Raw genomic sequence first — 23536 nt, 5'->3', positions numbered from 1 at the left:
ACATATTTCATTATTTTATTAGTATGTAATTCGTACTTAAATATAATTTCCGAAAAACACAATTTATAAAAAAATACCGGGCAATCAAAATCAAAGCATCCAGGTACTATCTTATTAACTGTCAAACCTAGATTGAATCGGTAAATATTTTGGGGTGAGCGCTAAACCATTTTAGGATGGACGCAGCCTCCCTGGACCCCTCTTTAAATTCTTAATGAAAAAAGGACCTTACTCGAATTATGTAACCTAACATTAGTTAAGTCACATTTATTTTAGTGAATAAGTAAAACGTATACAAAATGTAAACAATCTTCTCACAATCAAGCCCCTTAGTTTTTAAAATACCTACTAATAAATTGTGATTCAATATTCGTTTCCGATAATGTCCAAGAACATAAGTGTCACTAGATTTATGAACTCTTCAATAAGTCGATGTAGTTTTTTTAATGCAGGGTCGCCGACTCCTAATGAAATCTTAGATATAAGCTTAAATTTATAAACAATTAAAGCCACTTGTTACCTAGCTTCAATCAAAGTGTTTTATTTTAATATAAAAATACCGCCACTGAACCTAATTCTCGTCAGAATCTTTTTCTATAAAAATTGCTGACTTTCCTTGACGAGACAGGAAAATAAGCGTATTTATATGATGTATTGTAAATATAATTCATTGTGTCATGTATTATACATTTATTGTTCGTCAAATTTAGGCCCTTAACTACTGGCTGATAATACGTTTTATAAGATATGGTCCTATATAATAGATATGGAGTTTTATCGATTATTGGGTACTTGTGATGTCTACGTAAGAAATGTTTGGGTTTTATTCTTAAGACCTTTAAAGTATTGCTTGTAAACGATGGGTGTGATAATAGGTGTATTAATACACGCGAGATGAAGACTGTATTTCGCTCACATAAGGAATAACTGTGCAAAAGATTCAAGTATAGCGGAGTGTTTAAAGATTTTAGTCGTATATTTATTTCCGTTAGAAAAAAACATAAAGTGAGGGTAGGCAATTTTATTTTGTTTAAATAATGAGGGTAGTTACAAATGCATTTTTTTAAGGAATAACTAAACTACATTATTAGGCAATCAATAACCATTTTAAATAAAAGCTAATCATGATTTGATACTCAAATGACATTTCGATTAGAGCGGAAATTAATTAATTTCCGCTTTCGTACTTACAAAAGATAACTTAAAAGGGAACGGTCAATGCAACAATTGTGTCTGCTTACTAAACTACATTATTAGGCAATCAATAACCATTTTGAATAAGAGCTAATCATGATTTGATACTAAATTGATATTTCGATTAGAGCGGAAATTAATTAATTCCGTTGATTGTGTTCATCAGATTTCGTGTTAATCATGTGAAATCTATTATATACGTTATTTGATTGTGTATGTGTTACTCAGATTCCCGGTTGGTATCCGATAATTAGTTGACGAGGATTTACATTTGACTTAAAGAGCTATTTTATTCACAGACAAGGCGACTCGGCGAACTGTGTTCCGCCTAACAGACAATGTATATCGTGTTACATTACCAAAACTTCTTTATAATTTTTTGAAAGTAATACAATGAATAGAAAGTAAAGTTCACTACTATCGCCGAATTGCGCACCGTTACAATGTGTCTTGATTTGTTGTTTATTTTTTACGTATACAAAATAATATTCTGAACGCACGCATCAATATTTGACAGCCAATATTTATGTCCATCCTTTTTCATTAATTAATCATAATATTGCATCTAGAATACGTGTGTGTGTGTATTTAAATGTTATTGTTGTATTATTGTTTAATTTTTAATTTTTTTTATATTTTTTGTTTTTCTGTTGTTTTTTCGTTTGTTTATTAAAGCTCTACAACGGAGACATGTCCATTGTACAACGAATCAAAAATCGGTCGGTTACTCGAGTGTCGAGTGTCGAGCAAACCCGACTCTGTTTTATATATTAAGATCATTGTTATATTTGTGTGTCGTTTACAGAGTTACTCACGGTAATAGTTTATTTCGTTACATGCAATGTAGTCAAAATCTTCCATCATAATTTAAAAAAAATGTTATCCCACAAATATTACGTATTTAGTTTCATGAATCCTCTTTTAAAATAAACGAGAAATGTTTTTATAAATAGATGTAAATTCTTAGTGTGCTTTTAAAATAAATTTAAAGAGAATTAAAAAAAAGAACTCATTATTTCAATTTAAATAGGAGTTGAACCGGGCGAGGATTAATTGTAAAAAAGTAATTAAAGCTTCAATTGACCGAAGCTACGGTACTGCAGAATAAAGTAAATCCTTAAACGGCTCTTGTGACATCCAAAGAGAAATTCTGTAGAAATCTAGTTACTTCTCAGTTGTCGTATTTACGCGTGTCTAATAATCTATAAGCTTTTGTTACCGAAACTAGGATTAACTTTTGTTTAACTTACCTATACGACTGAGTTATAAATTTTAAATCTACAATATGTCAAAAAAATTTCTATGAATTTAGCTGTGATAAGTTGTAGCCTGAATAGTAACGCAAAGGCTCGTCACATTGTGTTAGTAGTGATTTAAAGAGATCTTTATAAATACTAGCCGTTAGACAACGTTTACGGCGAAGACTTGTTAGGCCCGCAAACTATCATTTGAAATATAAGAAATTATGATAAAAAAATAAAATGCTGGTATAGACGTCACAGGTGTGACATACGCTTTATCTTGGAAATAAATATACTTTCTTTAAACCGACGTCGTCGTGGCGAACATATTGTAATATCCTGTAAAACATTTTTATCACAGAATGTACTTACATGGTGAATAATGTCTGTGGCAGCATAGAAGCTCTCGTGAGGGTCGGCCCGTTTCATCATGTAGGGTCGAGGGAATTCCGGATCCTCGCATATTTCTATAACAAAATATTTTATACTCATTTTACATTCTTGTAAATGTGGCAAAATTGTATCTGGACTGTTATGCTGCTCAGTTTGGTTTGAATTCTATCCAACTCAGAATTATTTGAATTCAATCTCAAAGATCAAAAACTTCTTTAATAGATTAAGATGAAAGATAGCTTAAAAATATAACTAATTGTTTTCAACAAACAACAAATTTAAGCTTCCAATATTAACTTCCGAGATTGATATCACTGATATTAAAAGCTTAATTTAGTAAACTTTTTAGATTGTGTTCATTTAATAGTAGCTTAAAAGCTCCGGGTAATTAATTACATAATCTGAAAGAGTAAATAAATAGTATAATATGTTTAAAGAACACTACCATCAGGCATCAACGAAAATGACACGCATATAGTAAAAGGTTTTTTATAACTCTGTCGATTTGGTAAATTGTTATTGAGGCATTTACAATAGGGTTGTGAAATCATCGGTCAAATGATGTGCCTAGCCCATTCACGCGCTTCGCAAAGAGCTATACCATAGCCATCGATGCATCTTAACAATACAGTAGTTGAACAATGCGGCTTTCCCGCCGGACATCCGGCTTTTGTAACGAGCAATTCGTCTCTCACTTTGTTGTATCGCTATTTGAAGTGTTTAAGAGGCACGTGAGCGTAACTTCAGCCCCGTAGTGTCTAGCCCGAATCCCATATATTTCCACAGGAATCATTACCTTTTAGTACACATTGATGGAAAGTTTTGTATGTGTAATAAGCAAGTGATACTACCATTTTAGGTTAGTTTTTTAGTTGTTAGTTAGTTTTCATTACTTACCTAGCCTGTTGACTGTTAATTTTAATTTAGTTACAATTTCTGCCACCTAGGCTAGGCTAGCCGCGAAACTCTTTCAGCTGTCAATATAGCGTCGGCAACCACAATTTTTAGGATGTTTTCTAAAGTTTAATAAAAACAACACGTAGAACAAAAAGAAGAGTGTAGTGACAATAATAATAAGAATTTAGCAGGGACTCGAGCAATTAAATTTTAAAGTAATATAAAGCCAGCCAGTTTATTAAATGATGTAACAAAATATGCTACAGCTGAATGCCGCTAGTCATACGGCGCTGTTTAGTTAAAGGGCTAGGCTAATATTTGAACGGTTGATTAATATATTTGGCTGCGACACATACATCTTAAATTAAATCAAAGCAATTTTGTTTACTCTGATGTTTTCTTTCATCATTTAAGGTTTGTTCTGAGATGCAATAGTTTTGGCCTATGCATGAACGGTCCAAGGAGAGACCGAAGTGTTGACGGTCTTTAAAGAAGATTTAAGAACGGTAATTTCTGTAGAGAAGGCGGAGGAAAACAACTTTAAGTACGTGTGTGAGAAAAAATGTACACATTTGAGAGTAACGAACTGATGTTGAGTGTGCTCAAAACGTAACGAGTGTAGTCGAGGGCCGTGATCCGTTGAGTGTCACAAACTAGTTCAGACGCAGTGAAAACATCACATCAATTATTGTAAAGATGCTGGCTTTGCGAATGCTAATTGGGAAGCGACAGTGTCTCCAGCTTTTACTAGATTAGGTACCTCATTTCGAGAATAGTATGAGGTTACACTTTTAAAATCACTTAAAATTAATAAGTAGTTTTGGGTAATTGGGTTTTTCACACTTTTAGAATGCAGTGTTAGGGGATTTAGCGAGCGAATTTCATCCTTGAGATCTTAGGTTCGAACCCCGGCTGTGCACCAATGAATTTTCAGTCTATGTGCGCATTTAATATTCGCTCGAACGGTGAAGGAAAACATATCCGAAACCGGTATGCAGTAGACACAAAAAGTTGTCGGTCTGTGTCAGGCACAGAAGGTTGATCACCCACGAGGTTGACAAATGATCAAGAAGACGGTACAGAAATGTTACCTAAAAAGGTTGTAGCGCCGCTAGTTTCTTGGTTTTAATAAAAAAAATACTTAATGGTCCCTCCATTAATTTTTTTTAAGGGTTCAACATTTCTCTGTTTCAAGCTAGCGAATTGGGTATTATTAGGATTACTGATTTTCAAATTTGGAAGTTTTATTTATTAATTATTTACAAAATATCAATACGAATAGTGTTTAACTTAAAAAAACTTGTTTATAATAATGTAAATGTTATCTACATAAAACAGTTATTGTGCCAGCTTTAAAATCATCTACCGTTTCGCTCAGGGAAAATGTAGTTGGTGGTGAAATATTAAGCGGTCCAACAACAATAATAAAAATACGGTCGTCTGTAAAGTGGGTTTACTGAAGATAGTTGAACGTGACAACGTCATAAGAAAATACTGATGGAATGGTTGCATTTTTCAAAATAAAATTTTAATATAACTTGTTTGATAGATATTTTGTATGGATATATTATATATATAGAGCTAGAATAAATGGAAATCACAATTGAATTGATTGAGGTACATTCATTTGTACTTATAAATACAATTACGCAGCCGATTGTGCCTCTTTGTCGCTCGTTCCGCGCTCTCGCTTGCACATTAAGCCTTAAATTGAATAGAGGTAACGCCGCATACGTCATGTTTTTTCGTGCGTGCAGCCGGCTTCATCGAATTATAAGACGTTGTCACATCAAAAACTACACTCTTCCTACCGTAATAAAGACAACACACAAGAAAATTTAATTTATTAATATGACATAGTATTTTTAAATGTATATTATTTACCAGTTCTGAATTTAATAACGAAGAAGAAATAGCAATAAACTCTCAAAGACATTTGTTCTCTTTATAATATTAGTATAAGTACAATACACAAAAATACAGTGTTTACAATAGCACAAAGCTTTACGTTTAAAGCTACTCAATTGAACGGAATACTCCTGTTTACAATTAGGGGCAAACCCCATGTTTTCATTGTGCGTGTTTGTGATATTTGCTTTTGTCTATGACCCTACATGTCCGACATGCCCACAAGGTATTTAATTTAAGGCACTGTAGCTTTTGATTGAAATATATCCCATTAATTAATACTCAAGTTACTTTTGCTCATATACATTCCGCCTATGTATGTTTGTTTAGTAATATAACGAAATATTCTTTTACTCCAAGCTGTTTTTTGATGGAATTAAGTTTTAACAGTGCAAAATTAATGTCATGCCATAATCCCGCCATACTTTTACTAATGTAAGGAAAGGCTTGAATAAAAGCCTACTGTAAAGTAAATAATTCTTACCGTTATATTCATTTTGGTCATGGCTCTCACGTTTTTGACGTCCAAGTGTCTCTCGCCATATATTGTAGGGTTCTCGATAGTCTTCATCCACAATGGCTGGACTGCTACATTGAAAAATAATATGATAAATAAACTTATTAATTAGTTAAAGTTACATTACATATAAAAATATCGTTACTGTTATTGTTGAATTGTATATAACAAGCTATTTGTTTGTTAAGTTTTAAGAAAGTTTAAGAAGTTTACCGAAGCATGTGTATTGGCGGACAATTTGCAAGGGCTAATGCAAGACGGGGCGCACGTCGATTGTTTCGTGCATTGCTTCGTAGGGAGGGACAGAACGGCTTTTTGAGCATGTTTGGAATTCTTCGCCTAGCTCGCTTCGTCGCGAGAATGGCTGTGGCCGCTATGAATGCTCCACCACCCACAATGGCACCGCAGGCGAGGCCAACGGAAACTTTCAGAGATGAATTGCGTTTCTTTCTTGACGTCGGCGGCGTGTCTGTCCTATAGTATTCATCTAGGAATTCTATAGATTGATTCACAACTGTTGGAACTGTAACAAAAAATAAATTTTAGCATTATATATTAATGTAAAACTATGTGTTATTAAATCTCCTTCTTAAATTATGCTTTTTTGGAAATCTTAGATATGTAAGCACCATTTAATTTAGAATATTGAACTAAAGAAAATCTCGCCCGTCTGAGACAAAGCACCGTAATGAATAGGTGTCGGGTGCAGAGCTAATTGTTGTTCTACAAAGGAAGGAGCCAAGTTCGGATCCAGATGGGTTTTGTGCTGAGTAGACGGTTCACGGAACAAGGACGTCACGGTTGATTGTTTGCTGCGCTTTCTGATCCATTGACAAATATTACTTCAATTGTTCGTTTACTATACCATTTTACACGCTCTCTTGAAATCCAACTGAACTGAATAATTCTCTTTTTAAATTTTCATAACAACATCTTCGGAAAACTTATTGCAATAATTTATCTTCCGAGAGTTAATAAAGAGTAAGGTTCGTTAGCCGTTATAAATTGCAGCGTCAGCTTTTAAATAGCCGGGAATGCTAAATCTAGTGGAGTCGTTAGTTAGTGTGTCAAACTAGTAAAACTAGGTTTAGCCTAAGAGGTGAGAGATGGCCGTTTGCCAAAGTCACTGCGCCTAGGTGCCAAGAGTCTGCTAATACTGTGCGGATTTCTAATTGTGTTGTATTCAGTTTTCTCCTTATATAAAAGCACAGCAAAACAAAATTATCGGTTCGTCATCCGGCGCTACAACCCTTCCGGTCTAGGTGAAACCATCCGCGCCTGACGCGCTAACTTCATCTTACCTTACTGATATTAAATTCAATACTAGACTTGCTTTTATATATTTCCAAGGGTTGAAAATTAAAAGCGTTAAAACCGTGGTTTGTTCAAAGCCAGCAACGTGTGAGTTTGCAAATTTGATTCCGGGCCAACTTAAAGGTACCGTGTGGTTCATATAAGCATTGAATTTTATGAGAATATTGAAACTCGTAAGACCCGCAAGGTAACGTAAACAAAGGCATAATTAATAACGTTCTCCCCAAGTATTAATTTGCCGTTACACTTGTCCCTAAAGTAATTACGGCACCCAGGGCATACGTTACAAAGTACAATAATTATTTAATTGACGACTCATAATTTTTAAGTATCATAGTGATAAAAATATTTTGACTAATGCTCTATTTACGACGATTGTTGTTGACATTTTTGATATTTCATTTAATAAATAAATTATTAGTATTGTCTTTTATTAAGCTACTTTTACACATTTAAAAAAAAAACACTTTTTAACGGATTAAAGTTATGTATTATTGTAAACTTATAATTATTTAGACATAATTTTAAATTTATCTTACGTTTCAGTGCTTTACAGCGTGCGTGGTCAGGGTGACTGAAGACGAAAGGTGTTGAATGTCAAAAAACATAAATTTTCTACAGCTTTTATACTTATACTTTACTTTACTTTTTATACTTTTTTTTACTATTTGATTATTTATAATTATTTATACATATATGATATATATAAAACTCAATGGTTATACGCTAGTCGTCGGTTCCACCTTATAATATCTAGAACGAGTCCAACTTGTTTTATTTTTAATAAAAAAAAAATAGAAAAGGCTAGAAAATGAAAGACCCGTTTAATAAGGTTCTTGTTGCAGGCCACTACCACAGTTTATAAGGTTTCCTAATTGGACAAGATTAAAGAAGACTGCTGACTCGGTTAAAAGTTAAGTCTCACTGTCAATTAAAATGTTTACATATTTTAGAGAGATTTTTTTTAATTTCAGCCCATTAATCTGATTTTAAAAATTAGGTTAATGAGAAATACGATTTAAGAAAATCTAATATTCAGTGTTTATAAGATATCACGCCATTTGACTCAAAGCACTACTAACAATAATATAAATTTTGGACAGTCACAAAATAACTATTCGATTACAAACAAAAAAAAACTTATGCCGTTATAATGGCGTAGATAGGCCAAATAGAGTTCAGAAACTTTGCCCGACATTTGTGAAACTAAACTACTAATTCAGTTTCACGTGTCATTGGCTTGGCCGTGTCCTAACCAGCTGTTTCCTATTGGGTTGAATTTATTTTGAATTAAATATGCTCTGCTGTTTTACCATTTCCTCAGGCAGGGTCTGTGTCGTAAGAATATTCGTTTTATTATATGTGTTAGGGATGTTTTCTAATACTATAATGATTTTCTTTATTAACTTTGTTGTACTTTTAGTTGTTTTTAGATTTTGATGTTTTTTTGGGTTTAGATTTATTTACATGGAATGTAATTAAATCATGTTATTATTTTAACTTATGCTGTTTCAAGTAAATTTAGTTTGTTTGCTTTGTTAAAATTTTTTCAAAATTCCATTTATTAAACAGGTAATTAACTGATATTTCTAGGACCAAAGTATGCGGTTTTTATACTCCAATACCAATGTATAAGGCTTGTCGTAAAGCACATGATGGCATCAAAAGCATTATCAAATATTCTAAAGAAACTGAAAAAAAATATACTCAGTAATAAGGCTTCCTTGAGAAGGCTTTACGTAAGCTTTTTATACTAACAAGTACTGAGAAACCTTGTAACTGTGATCACACGATTCCTTTCATTTTTTCCATAACAGAGCGCAATTATTCAGGATTATAATTGGAATATTAATCGCGATCAGAATTTTGTTTTAATTACCAGCCGCCTATTTGGCGGACGGCGATTTATCACTTAAGGAGCGATTTCTGAATGAGCCATGGATTAATTAGAGATAAAATTTGTGAAATTGCTGTGAGTTTGCGAGTGCTCGGAACTGATAAGGAAAGAGGAATGGATCTATTAGCGTGTCTTCTATGGTTTCAGTTATTCTGGCCATCTAAAGTCAATTGTACCTTGGCTATTATAACTCCTTCGTTTATTATGTTCAACTGGGTACGGGAGCCAATGATATTTGCTTATTCAGGTTTTCTAAATTGTATACCTAGTGCCCATGCAAGGAGTGAAAATAAATAATATTACGATGTTAAGGGCTTTGCACAACAAATTCAGAATTATTAATAAATTTTTAAAGCTGTCAAAAAAGCACTGTGCTATAATGATTGACAGCACTATCTTGCTGATGCTTTTTATAAAAAACTCTATTCTGTAATTCATATTCACGTTCGTTCTGTGTACATTTCTGGGCATCACTTCTCTCAGTGGTACTGAACATCATGTCATAAAGGAGAAGTTTAAGTTACATGTAAACAAAAATGATTCTACCTCAATTGCTTCATTAGAGGCTAACGTTAATCTATACCAAGAAGAGTGATTATATATTTACTGCTGCGAACAGGAAATTATTGAAAACCCTAAGGAATTCTAGAGGTTCATAAATAGCAATAGCAAAAAACAGTTGCCTCCCGTATTGTATGAATTGCTCACTCCAACCGTTAAGAGATCTGTAAATCTTTAAAAAAGTGAAATTAAAAAATTTTTTTTTCGAAAAATGTGGGAAAGCATCGTTAATAACTTTGTATTTAACTCATACAAAGAATGCCTTCCCTCATCAAAACACGGGCTATTTAAATCACGCTCCGTAAACACTAAGCTTTCAGACTCACTATCTGTGGTCTATTATGAGTGTCGGTGCACAGATTGACATCATATGTACTGCCGTAAAGTTAGAAAAACAGTCGGCATTAAAGAAAATTTCCTCAGGTGGATGGATTCTAATTCGTTCTCGTTTTCGTTCGAGTCGTCAACATGACTTCCGGTGTCCTACAAGGATGTCGCATATTCCCCTGTTAATTGACACGACCCATTGTCTATAGATAGCTTATAGCCCTCTATACGCGGAAAATAAGAAAATATTCCATAAAATAGTCACTACTGTGACGGTGATTCATTAGATACTCATCTCAAACGTTTATATGCATATTCATAAAATAACCAAATTCCAATAAATATTTATGAATTCAATTATTCATACTTCATTGAACAAGACAGGTGAAAGACTTGGGTGTAATTAAAGACGATAAGTGCTCATTCGGGTCACATATTAAGTATGTAAAGAACACACACACGAACACATACACCCACATCCTACACGCATTCTCTATGTATATATGACTGTTTAGTCTGTAATGTTTTAATGGACGTTTTGATTTCAAAATTATTTTGTGACTGTTAAATGAGCTGTAGGGTTGTTGATAAATAACGAATCAAGCCTCCAAAAACTTATCGTCCCGATCTACTTAACGGATTTTTGGGCTGCAACCCAGGGCCCCATAGATGCAAAGGGTCCCTAGTCCCCTTTGAAAATAATAGGCAGTATATTGAATTAAAAAAAATATCTGTAATTAAAAAAAAATCACTCATAAGCTTGGAATTTCTGAGACCGATCAACATGCGATGCGCATCTATAGAGCGTCTGCCTCCACTTTGGGGGACCTCTCCATAATGGCTCAAATCCCCTTACATTATAACAAAAAAATATATTGTGAAAGCAACTGCCGACATTTTCTTAGAAAATGAGGAAGTGAGCATTTTCTTGAAGCGGCGGTTACCTTTAAGTTTGAAATCAAAAGAGCTTGCGGTCCGCTTGAATCCGTTTCTTAACTCACAAACCGATGAGTTTGAGTTTATTTAAAAAGCAGCGTAGAAATATAGTGCATCGGGTTATTGACAAAGGTAAAATGAAATGAGTTTTATAAGACAAAAATAATGTTAGTTCATATAAACGTGGTAAGGTCGGTGCCAAATGTATTTACATACATGTTATGTTTTGTTTTGTTTGTATCATATGGTTGTATAAGTGTAACCTATTGTGGATGCATCTAGTGTGTTTTTTTGTGTTTTATTTTTGATTTTGTTTTTATTGTAAGGATGTTTCTGTTTGGTTTCCGAATAAATAAATAAATAAATATAATTTATGTTATTTAATCTTCGTTACAGTGAAATAAAACCAAAAAAGATAAATTATTAGGGATACAACGGGCCTTATGACTAACAAGTGATCTCTTTCAGACAACCCTAGTATGGAAATAATTAAAAAAAAATACTAAGCGTAAAGTGCAAGAACCCAATCAAGAAAAATAATTAATGTTACACTGAAAAGTAATATTTATTACCAAACTTAATCAAAAATAAAACTAATAATGAAATAAAATAATAACTAAAAGTTTATCTCGTAGTTCATGAATTGTTTAAAAAACTTTGTTTCTCATTCCAAAAAAAATATTTATTTATTTACACTTCGTTGCTAAAGAAATACAAATAACACAGTATATATAAATTACAAGGGATGCAACGGGCGGCCTTATCGCTAACAAGCGATCTCTTCCAGGCAACCCTAGTAAGAATAGAAATAAATAAAGAAAAATGATGGGTGCAAGAAGTGCAGAAGTTATATAAAAAACTAAATAAATTTATATTAAAATATAGATCCTTAATCTATTAGTAACTATATATATTATAATAACTAACTAAAACTAATCTTACAAATACAAGAAAATAGAGAATTTACAAAACGAACAGGAGATACAAGAATTACACAGGTCACGATTGATCAGGATAGGATAAGGTTAGGAAATATTTGAATAGAAGGGATTTACATGAGAAACTTAATATTAATATGTATATATATGCGCGAGATACATTTAATAAGTCGCAAAAATCTTGCCAAATCCTCGCGGGTGGAACCTAACTAAAGTTATCGCGATAACGATCTACGAAGTGGTTTTAAAAATGATATTGTAATAAATTTAAAATAGAAAACATATGGAATCTTTAAAACACTGGTAAATGTTTCAAAAACTTACTTGATTTAAATGTGACCTCGCTGATTAGAATCCATTCGTGATGAAACTTCAGTTTAAGCTTAATATGTTTTGCAGTACGGTTTTCCAGGTCTATGTGAATGACACGGGCGTGTTCAGACACTTTGTCTTGCTTGGGTTCGTAGGAAAGATAATCTTCCTGCCATCGCTCCCCTTCCAGAGAGAAGTAGACTTCTGCCTCTTTGAAAAGCTACAAAAACATTTTTACGTAAGAGGTTTTATTGATTTCTGGCGTAATTTAATTTTTTATTCTAATTCTTTGGAATAAATTATGACTAATCAATTTACAATATTTGAACAGATGACCCATTTCTAAGATATTACTCTTATTAAATTTGCCTTTATCTTATTAATAAAATGATAATGAAATTGGCTTACTGTTATCGTCGACAGCTACCATAAAATATATTGAATCTAATATAGAATTTTTTCTTAAGACAGTTTAAAACTTTACCTGAACGTCCTTGGTAAACATGTTGTTTGTGTGTATGTCTACATAATGAAAAAGTCTTGTGTCCGTAAAGTTAAACGTGATATCAACTTCATCATCCACTGACATCGACTTGTTCCAGCCCACCCATCGGGTACCTGTAAAAATACATTTAAGTCCAGAACATCCGCGACAAGGGGAGTTTTCGAAACAAACCATTTACCTCGAGTGTCTAGCGGATCAGGCAGTTCAAAGTCGTTGGGTCCAGTGAAGGAGTCAGTGATCTGACCGAGACCGTCCACTAGATTATTTCCGTGTACAATTCCATCATAGGATAAGTCCTCGAAGCGAGCGCCGCCTGTCATCGCTTGCATGTCACAACCTTTGGGCGCAGCGTACGCGACAAGAGCCTCTGAAGAAATAGGACACAGTGAATTTCCCACCGATCGGTGGTTACTAATCGCATAGCAATAAAAAACGTTCGCTATAAAAATCGCAAAGCAAAAGGTCCCAGGACGCGCGAGCCACCTTTATGCTTGTTGTACCTACGTTTCCAACGACATCCATAGAGCTCTACCCGCATGCAGGCCGTCCGTGGGTGCGCTGCGTATGGAAAGAATCGAACCTTCGACGCTATGAACGGCGCTTCCAAAGTTGTTTTTCTAGGGGTGTACGTGTTGACATTGCCAGGTAAGAGCTGCAAGAAAACACTTTATCAAACTCATATTACATCAACTAACTCATAATAATTAAACAGACTTGATGTTCTGTGCATACTTTACGAGAGAACTTTAATATTTAACGCTCACGTTGTAAAGTACAAGGACGCGGCATCTTAAAGGATGATGAAATAAAATATTTATAAATGTACGGAGGTAATTTGTGTGATGAAGCGGAGCTCGGGTTCGCAGTCGCATCGGGACTAATTTCGTAAGAGGATCTTTGCAAACTGAGCTCTAAACTCGTGTAACCACACATGTGAATAGTTCAATAACTATTAGCTGAACTAAGGGTTGTTACTGGGAACAGTCCGGTATAATTATTAATTAAGTTTTCGGTAACTTAGAATAACTTAAGGTATAAGTATTTTGTGTACTGTATTTTGTATTGGTTATAATTTATTGATGAACCAGATGGGAGTGCCTCGTTAATTTAGTAGGCTTACACTGAGACACAGGTGGAACGCGAAAAGGCCGTTTAGGGACTTAAAAGTTATTGGAAATATCGATGGCTTAGTTTAAATGTGTTGTATGTTTATTATATTTTTCCTTTTAATGTACGTTTAAACAACAAAGAATATGAATACCCATTACGATCTTATTTTCGTATTAAAATTTGTATAACCGCTATAATGCTAAGTAAGGTTTCGTGTAGCCGAGGGTAATTCGAATAAATGTGTGTCACAACACATCTTACGATCCCTCTATATGCACGAGGTGAAGTGCAAATGGCAATAAAATGTAATTAAGTTTGTCGTGTTAATGCACTTGGCTTTTATAACACATAATTACCGTGTGAACATCGATTTATTACGTTCGGTATATTCACTTTTTATATAATAATTTAAGTTTGTTCGAATTTGTAAATTAATTCTAAAACTGGTTGTTTTATTTGGTAGTAATCATCCATTCACAGGGCAAAAACAGCCAAATTCTAGTTGGATTTTAGTAACCATTAAGAACTAATGGTAGACTTTAATTATTGAGTTTTTATTTCTTATCTTATCATTAGATATAAAAATATATTACAAAGAATTCATATAGAATTTATTAAAATTGCTACCTAACTAAAGTAAATATTTAAGGTGCAAAATACAGTAATAATATCTGAATGTCCAAAGGTATGACTTTGGTAGGTTTGTACAAATTTATTTAAAAAATACTACACAGAAAAGGGACTTTTTATTTAGAATTTAACTTAACATCCCCGTCATATTTACATTGAATTAAATTATACTCAGCGGCACGATATCTTAAAAATACTTTGGCCGACTAAAACAGTAAAGTACTTACTCGGCTGCCATTAAAGTCCTTATACTTGACCCAGCGGCTGAGCGCCTCTCTCCAATATTCCACTGAGTAACTTTCAACGAATTCAACGCCGATGGAGTTGGCGAATCTTCCCTGTGATTCAGTAGCCGTGATCAAGTATTCAGCGTGGAGGTCTATTTCGAGAAATTGACGACTCTGCGCTAGTATCAGGCCGTTGGGACACCACGCACCGCCGCGTATTTCAGTCCGGATTCTGTTAAGGAGAAACATATATTGGCATTTTTACAATAGCTTAAGGAAAATTATAATTTAAACGTTTATGTGACGAGAAAGTACAGAACAAGAGAAAATGAAGGCGGAAATGGCTGATTATTTCTTGATAATAAAGAACACAGTCTGAAATGTGTCTTTTCCAGGCTTAAAGGGATACGAGACTTCATACGGAAACTACTTGTAAATGTATTGTAGCCATATCCATAAAATAAGCTTCTTTGTTTTAAACTTAATGTTTTTAAATATTGTTCAAAATTCCCTCATCGTATCGCCGAAATTTGATGGGATATTACAAAACCTTTGAATACAACAAAACATGACATTTTCAGTACGTATATAAAAGCAATTTAAAACTTTTATATTTCCGCAAATTCTTTGCTGTCGTTTCAATTGTTATTCAGAACTGTGATAGCATGAAATACACAGACAAATTATTTTTATACCAAAAGTAGGTTGCTTAAAGAATCGTGGTTGTAATAACTCTAGTGAAAATTCATTAGGAGCAAAAACAATGTTGAAAAAACGGGACAACATCAATGCAGTTTCAAGTCTTGTCCTAGTTATATTTGTTTTCTTTAGAGTCCCACTCTTGATTACAGCCGCAAAATTTCCAGTGAAATTCATTTAAAGAAAACAACATAGGTAGATATTTATAGTATATACTAATGAAAAAACGTATGCTATTTTAGTTTCAATTTACTTTAATGTAGACTTGACTAGTAGAATGTAGACTTCAAGAGAACTTTGACCTGTACATTTGTGACATTTATGGACTTGGATAAAATTTGAAAATAATGATTATTTAGAATTTCTTGCTTATGTTTGATTGTAGTTTCCTTATTAATTTTACGATGTCTAGAAGTATATGTACGAAGACGAACATCTATCAAATAGTGTATATGAGAGATAGTGTTAATTAAATCTTAAGTCACTGAAGGTTTCATTCAGTTAGTGTTTAAAACTAATGTGTAAAGGGTTTGACTTCATATCACAGTCAATGAAAATTTAATTTCCCTTAGTAAATATCTCCAACAAGTAAAGAGCTTTCCCATTGTCTGGCTGAGCTTATGCGGGCTTACTAGTCGAATGTGAAACCGTTGGTTAATTGTTTAAACTAAGTAGGAGCGTTGGCGGTTCGGAAATTCACAATTATTGTAACAATAACGCGTTTCGCATTGTTTTCAAACAATGTACATATTTATCAATTCTGAAGGTGTTGTAATTCGTTAACGAGCCGAAAAGCTCCATTGTGTAATCTAATATCAAAGATCGTTGTAAAGATACTAAATTCTTAGCTCTAAGAATAATATGTTACAGGAAAAGTTAAAAAGGACACAAACAAATGTTGGAAAATCGTACTATTGCAAGCTAAGGCGGGATATAATTATCTCGGTTAATTTCAAACTTTAAAAAACAAAGTATTTTGTCTATACTAAGTTATGTCATTATTTCTGTGAATAAATAATAATTTGACATTTTATTCTTGCACATAATGGCGGATTAGTGTAGTCAAAGAAAATGTCTTAAAATGTATGGCGTATCGTATTTCTAATCATGATTAGATTATCCTTTTATCTATTCGTTTTGTGCTCCCCTTGCAAAGGGTGTCTAAAGGAAGAACGATCGTGATATGTTGCGTTCGTCCTTTTGACTAAAATAAGCTTGATATGGCGTTATTATATTATATTTATTTAGTTTCGAAAATTTAAAGTTACCCCTTTTTTATCGATTTAGAGATAAGAGTAAAAAAAATAATAATATCGAAGACTTATGATAGTAATACATAATATTAGAAAGAGATATTTAATTTAAATGTTAAAGAGTAAAATAACTTATATTTAAATATAAATTTATCGAACAATCACAATTTTGCAGTTGTGTTACGTTTTAAGTTATATGTCATTCACGTGACACAAAGAGGTCACAGATTAGTAGATTCGACAAGGAAGGATAGACTGTTTTTGATCGAAATGTAATGTTGTATTTTCATACTAATAATTATTATGAAACAAACTGAACGTTTGTTTTGATGGTACGCCATTGGAACGACCGACGCCATCTTGCCTTGAAGGGAATTATGCATGAAATAATTACTAACATTTTAAAAATCGGTTCTATCGTAACTAAAAATGTTGCTAAAGAGATTCAGATGTCACTACAATCTAAAACATGCCAAATGTGTGAAAACTGGAATACCATGAGCTGAGAGGAGATATATTCTAGTCATTTACAATTAAAAAGTTGGGTAGATTCTAGAATTGTAGTGAGATCTAAAACTTGAAAATGATGTGGAAACTGTTATACCTTGAGCTGAGTGGAGATACACTCTGGTCGTAACTGGAGCTGGCAGATAACGACTCGTTAGAGATCTTGCCGTTCTCCATACCAAGTGGCACCTCACAGTTTCCAGTCTCGGCTGAAAAGAAATTAAATGTTATTTTTTGTCTTTAGGAAAACATTGGTTACTTTTAGGGGAAAAAATTGCCATTTGGACTTATTTTTATTAAGAATTTTTAAATATTTTATTAAAGAGATAAGCAAAATAAATTTTTAATTATCTCTTTAATAAAAACAACGTTACGCATTGGTCACACATTTAAAATGGCCTTTAAAACATTATCCAGCCAAAACGGTTTTGAGTTTGTTGTTATTTTCATGAATAAAGAATAATTTTAGCATAAAGTTATACTAGCGGAGGAGTTACATGTTCTTTTAAATTCTTAAATATGCAGCTAGCGTAAGGCAATTTTTAAGTTAGAGAATGCCTGCCAATTGAGGAACAATAAAAGTTATATATCATATGGCCTACATCATGCACTATTTGTTAAATAATCGAATATCACTCTCGGTCTTTAGCTCATTCGATCGTTCACATTTCATATTAGAGGTATAAGAAAAGTGTAGATACACCTACAATCTGTCTTCGAATCACTACGATGACGTCATATCCTGAAACGTGTTAACGAAGATATTCTGGCTGCAGTGGCAAAGTAGCTAGCGCAAAACAGCCTTGCTACATAAATGGTTATTGTTTTTTTAATTAACGTTTTGTCCTAAAATTTTTTAATTCATAAAGTTTGTTTTCTTAATTTTTATAGATTTTACTTGATATATTATCAGGCCAAGTCACATAAGTCAACAATTCTATTTTGAATTTTTCAAAAGTCCTTGCAATATGAACCCACATTTCATATCATGTACAGTTACATACAAGAATGATATAAATATTAAAGTAGCTCGTAGTGGTTCGTGCATGCTCCTTAATGATACCAAAACGATATACATTCTGGCACACAACCAAACGTGTAAGCACTGTGCCCGTGGGCAAACATTATTTCATGTAAACCGGAAACTTTAGACTGAGTGAAATTTATTATATTATATATATTTATTATATGTAAAATTAAGTTTTTTTTATTATTTATGACCATCACAATAATTTAGGCCATTTATAAGTTCTCTTACAATGCCCGGCATTTTACAGGTAACTTGTGATAATTATCCATATGTTTATTCTCTTTCTATATATCATTTTTTAATTGCCTCAAATGCTATCATATCACTTTTACAAAATTAAAAAAAAAACTTGCCTTGTAGCAATGCCTTGAAGTAAAAATTGTTAGAAGTTCCATTAATACAGTCTCAAGTATCGATCGTCATGAGCGTGTTATAATGTTCTGCAAGGACTTACGAAGCTTAGAACATTACAATATAATCACCTGACGGTACCGATCTCGCCGTTCATTTATCTTCCTAATGAATTGTTTTTCTCCATACCCGCGTAGTTTGTTCATGTAATATATCATGTCTCGTTCGGATTAAGCGCATCACTCACAATATGTATGACTAAGACTGCTGACAAAAACAAAACCTATGATAAATGCGTATGTTACGACCTAGAGATTACAATTTTTATACCGTGTTTTTATATTTAAATTATATGTGAGAAATCTCCTAATGTACGAGTGCGGAGTTTTCATAAACAATAATCAATATGCAAATTGAACTAAAGTTGTTTCTAGATTAAAGGATTAAACGATTGAATTAACACGGCTTAGTCTAACATATTAAACCATAAACATTCAAAAAATACTATATAGTCAATAAATATTAGACATTTATTATGTAATATCAATAGTAAATTTATATCAAGAAATAAAATAACATTAGATTAATAAGATTTACGTTGAAATATATCCCTTTTTTAAAGAGAATTCCGAACAAACATTATTAAATTTTATCTTTAGAAATCTCGAACAAAGGGCATTAAAGAAAAATAAATATAGTATGTTTAAAGTAGGTATACCGAAAGCGAATTCAGATTGTTCCTTTTGCCTTCCGCCGCCAACGTGTATTGTGTTTTCATTTCATTAAATAGCGGAAAAATAAATAAAATTTCGGACGTTTGCCCTCCAGGTCTCTACGGCGTGTATAAATAAAGAAGAATTCTAAATCGTTAAAAATTGAGGTTCATCCGACCGCCTGTTATTTGCGTGTAGCGATCGCTTGCGGATAGGAAGCCAGACTTCGAGTAAATATTTTGTCATGGATTTTTGAGTGTGCACTTTATAGGTGTTATTTTTCATAGGACACCGGGCATACGTGAAGGTAATCTGATAGAAGAGAAAATAGATTTATCGACCTATTTTTCGAATATTCAAATTTTTATTTGAACATAGTTTTTGTTTGTTTCGTTACACTAATTGAAAGTAATATGTTTTAGAATGTTGAATGCAGCGAAGCGAGTAGAAACCTTAGTGCAGCGACGGAGACAATTATTTCGTGTTATTTTTACATTTCTATGCAAGCTTTTAATTTCTTTTATCTCACCAGAATTTAACATACCACATATATATTAGTAGGAAGAGGCTATACATTCCATTCCAATACCTTTAGATGTAGTTAAACTGCAGTAATTTTAGAATGCAATTGAATTCCCATATGTGATCAGGTGTATTGATGATTAACTGTGATTGATAGACTTAGACTGTATCTAAATTGGCAAACTATGTTAATCACTAATGATATAGATATACTCCACGTACGTACGTATAATATATATCTGTAAATACCACTCAATAACATAACAATGAAAATACTTAATAGGTATTAAAATGTTGCTTCATTAATAGAATAATTAAACACGACATGATAACAATATTAGATTTCAATTTCAGAGGAAAATTATTTGCCATATATTTAAAAAATATAACAATTATAAGTAAATACATTGAGAGTGTGTGGCCTTAGAGTATAAAAAATTACATATTTTAAAATGTAAAGAATAACCCTGCAAAATTATAAATAGTAAATAAATTATTTATAATTTTGGTGTCTATGAATCAGACAAGCTGACTGATTGTGTGTAACTATCTGTCATTATTTTATTTCTATTCAACATATTTAACAAAGCACCAGAGAAAAAGATCGTTGTAAGACAACCTCCGTATATATTTATACAAACTGCCAATGATATCTCGTAAAACCTCATACAAAACTCCCTTGATTAGACTACTTAATATTTAATTCGGGTACGCCACCCTAGTCTAATTTAAAATTCTTACTAAACTTAATATTTGAATAGGGAAAGTCGCTGAATTTTGGATGTAATGTAGATATGCTATTGTGTTTTCAATTGCGCGCTGGGTTAGGCAAATATATGATTGTGGTTTTTAACTACGAAGATAGCTAGCGTTGGAACGAGTTGTATGATGAGTGCTCAGTGTCGTTTTATTTTTTGGATTTCGGAGTTGCACGTTCAATGCTGCATTAATTTTACACACAGAAAACGAGGTCCTTATGTAAGATTTTATGCTGCAAATATAACGCGAACAAATTAGTGTTTTGCAACTAAACAATATGTTTCTGATCTAATTTTTTCACTAAAAATGAAACGGCTAGGAATCTGTGTAATACTGCGTTTATAAAGGCTTTTGTGTAGATAAAAAATGCTATTGTTGAATGCACACAATAAAGCTTAGAGCCTTATAATTGCAACTGCGGTATGAAAGACAATGGGTTCATCACAGATCCTTGAGGAGATGTTTCTTTTATTTTCCGCTTTATTTCTACGGAATAAAGAACTTTGATGAAGAAAAATTCCTTGTATTTGGTTAAACTTGCTCGTATGCCGTCTTCGTGAATTAATTTATACAAAGAAATATATTACCGTTTACCCTTACTATTTCTTAACCAATTAAAAAAAACGAGTAAAATCCACGATTGAAGTAAAAAAAATGAATCTATTTTTGTATTTTCTAAATTCTTTAAATATTTAGATTCGTTCCATTTTTCCTAACAATCTTTATTATAGCATGGACTCTTTATATAAAAAATGATGCTCAGAAATAACATAAAAACAGTTCCAGCATCGTAATTCCAGGTTTTTTTTGGTAACGTAAATATTGTATCAGCACAAAATCACTACGCAGAGAGCGAACAGCCCATAAATCAGCAGTTGTAGTTCGACGCAATCACTTAAACAGCTTGCGAGGTGAATACAATTCGTTGTTAATTGGAAAAACACTACACCCATGATGTGTCTACTGTTCATATAATTCTAGGTTTCTTCCTATTCATTTATTTGTTCTCTTATGGGAAATACTTTGAAGATAAAAAATAAAAATAATCCAATTTTTTTAATCTTAAAATGACTTGATTATCTCTGAGTTTGGTATAAAATATGACACATGTATTATATATTATTAATAATTAATAGAAAATGCAGTTTCCGATTTTCTCTTTATATAGTCATCTAGATAAAATAGACATGCGTTAGACGGAAAACAACGATTACACACTAACATATGCCTTTTAATGCTTAGAGAGACAAGACTATAAGCCACTATTATATTCATTCAAAGCTAAGAAAGAAAAGTCAAATTTACACCAATCGAAAAATATTCCGTAATTATATAGAAAATAGTAAAGAACTGTAGCCCACATATTGATTGATTAAACGTAAATGCCAAGTATAACCACTAATTATATTGAAATCAACTAATCCTTCAAACCGAAATAATATGTTCTCATACAATTTTAGGTATCAACATGTTTCTACTCACAACTGTGCCATTATAGCGTACGGGATTTGTTTTTTTTAAGCATGGTTCTACGCTTCCTACTTTGATGCGCTTCTTGGAAAAAGGATCATGCATGGATTTATTTAAGAGTGAAGGAGTACACATAGATATTTTTAACTTCATTATCACATCGCCTCAAAGCTTTGAAGACCGAGGATGTTGTTCATATTTAAAATATATTTTATGCAAAAGACCATTAGTGCTAGGGATTTGTAAGTGTATTATGTTAATCTCGTTAAGTAAACAGAAATTTTTATTTCATAATAATGATTATTATTAGTTTCGTCTGTCACGGAGTTTCTAAGTTGACGATGAAACAAATTACTTTAGATTTGTTTTACTGGATTATGTTATCTTAATAGAGATGATACCACTAGGGCCCATAATACATTTTTATATACATAATTAAATTCAAATCTTTCCTTCATTACTTCGTAAATTCATCTTGTTATTACCTATATTCTAGGATCCTCATAAAATTTCGATTACCTAAATTAAAGTTATTCCATACAGGCGCGTCTTTGAGTACTTTTTTATTCACCTCAGCGTATAGCTTGCTCGTAAAAATACGATTACCTACTCATAAAAAGAAAATATTTTTACTGTAAGTATTAAAGTTAAGTTTTTAGAAGCCTTTATATAAAGGTTTCGCTTCGTACTTGATTACATTTAGTACTTCCAGAATAAAGTTCTTTGCTGTTAACGAAGAGTTAAATATTGTTTAAAAGCACTTTTTGTGTATAAAAAAATCGACAGCGCATTTCAAGTCATCACACATATAGTAGTGCCCATATACCTTTCTGATGATTCTTGTACGTTTCATTATTAACGATAAAAAAATTAAAAGATTGTACTTTTTAAGGCATAAAATGGGAAGATTGGTAAAATCCTGATGGTAAAACAGTAAATGCTCCTGTAGTAACAGATTGGTACAGGCCGCTAGTATGTTTATATTATATATGTATATGATTATTCTTTTAAACGATTGTACTTTTACAAAGAACAACGAATAAATATAATATATATTAGCTAAAGTAAGTTCTGGACGGATTTTCAACTAATAAAACGATGAATCGTGCAACCATTGTATTTTTATATAAAATAATTAATGTAGGAACAACGACCATAGTTTGCACTTTACACGGCGAAATAAAAAATACAACATAGGTGTGTTAGAGTGAGTTGGAATATCTCTGCTTTGCGAGTACAATTTGTCACTGTCTCCGCCAATTTCCCCTTGTAACTAGTTTTTTCTTTCGTCGCGTAAATTTAATTTTAGTTCTTTGTTAAACCAG

General features: G+C 32.5%; 1 protein-coding gene across 1 annotated transcript in view; it reads right to left on the bottom strand.

Moving 5' to 3' along the window:
• The window catches only part of LOC111000083 (discoidin domain-containing receptor 2-like), a 123003-nt gene that overhangs the window by 33346 nt on the left and 66121 nt on the right, over window positions 1–23536 (bottom strand). Inside the window, exons 3-11 of the mRNA XM_022269425.2 lie at window positions 17464–17575; window positions 14908–15139; window positions 13445–13592; window positions 13119–13307; window positions 12920–13053; window positions 12448–12655; window positions 6364–6673; window positions 6118–6221; window positions 2808–2902 (exon numbers count right to left, since the gene is read on the bottom strand). Coding sequence (XP_022125117.2) covers window positions 2808–2902; window positions 6118–6221; window positions 6364–6673; window positions 12448–12655; window positions 12920–13053; window positions 13119–13307; window positions 13445–13592; window positions 14908–15139; window positions 17464–17575 — 1532 coding nt within the window. The remainder of the gene's footprint in view (window positions 1–2807; window positions 2903–6117; window positions 6222–6363; window positions 6674–12447; window positions 12656–12919; window positions 13054–13118; window positions 13308–13444; window positions 13593–14907; window positions 15140–17463; window positions 17576–23536) is intronic.

The sequence above is a fragment of the Pieris rapae genome, chromosome Z (assembly GCF_905147795.1).
Source record: "Pieris rapae chromosome Z, ilPieRapa1.1, whole genome shotgun sequence".
NCBI lineage: Eukaryota > Metazoa > Arthropoda > Insecta > Lepidoptera > Pieridae > Pieris > Pieris rapae.
The sequence above is the reverse complement of the archived record's forward strand: the minus strand, read 5'-3'. Positions and strand labels throughout refer to the sequence as shown.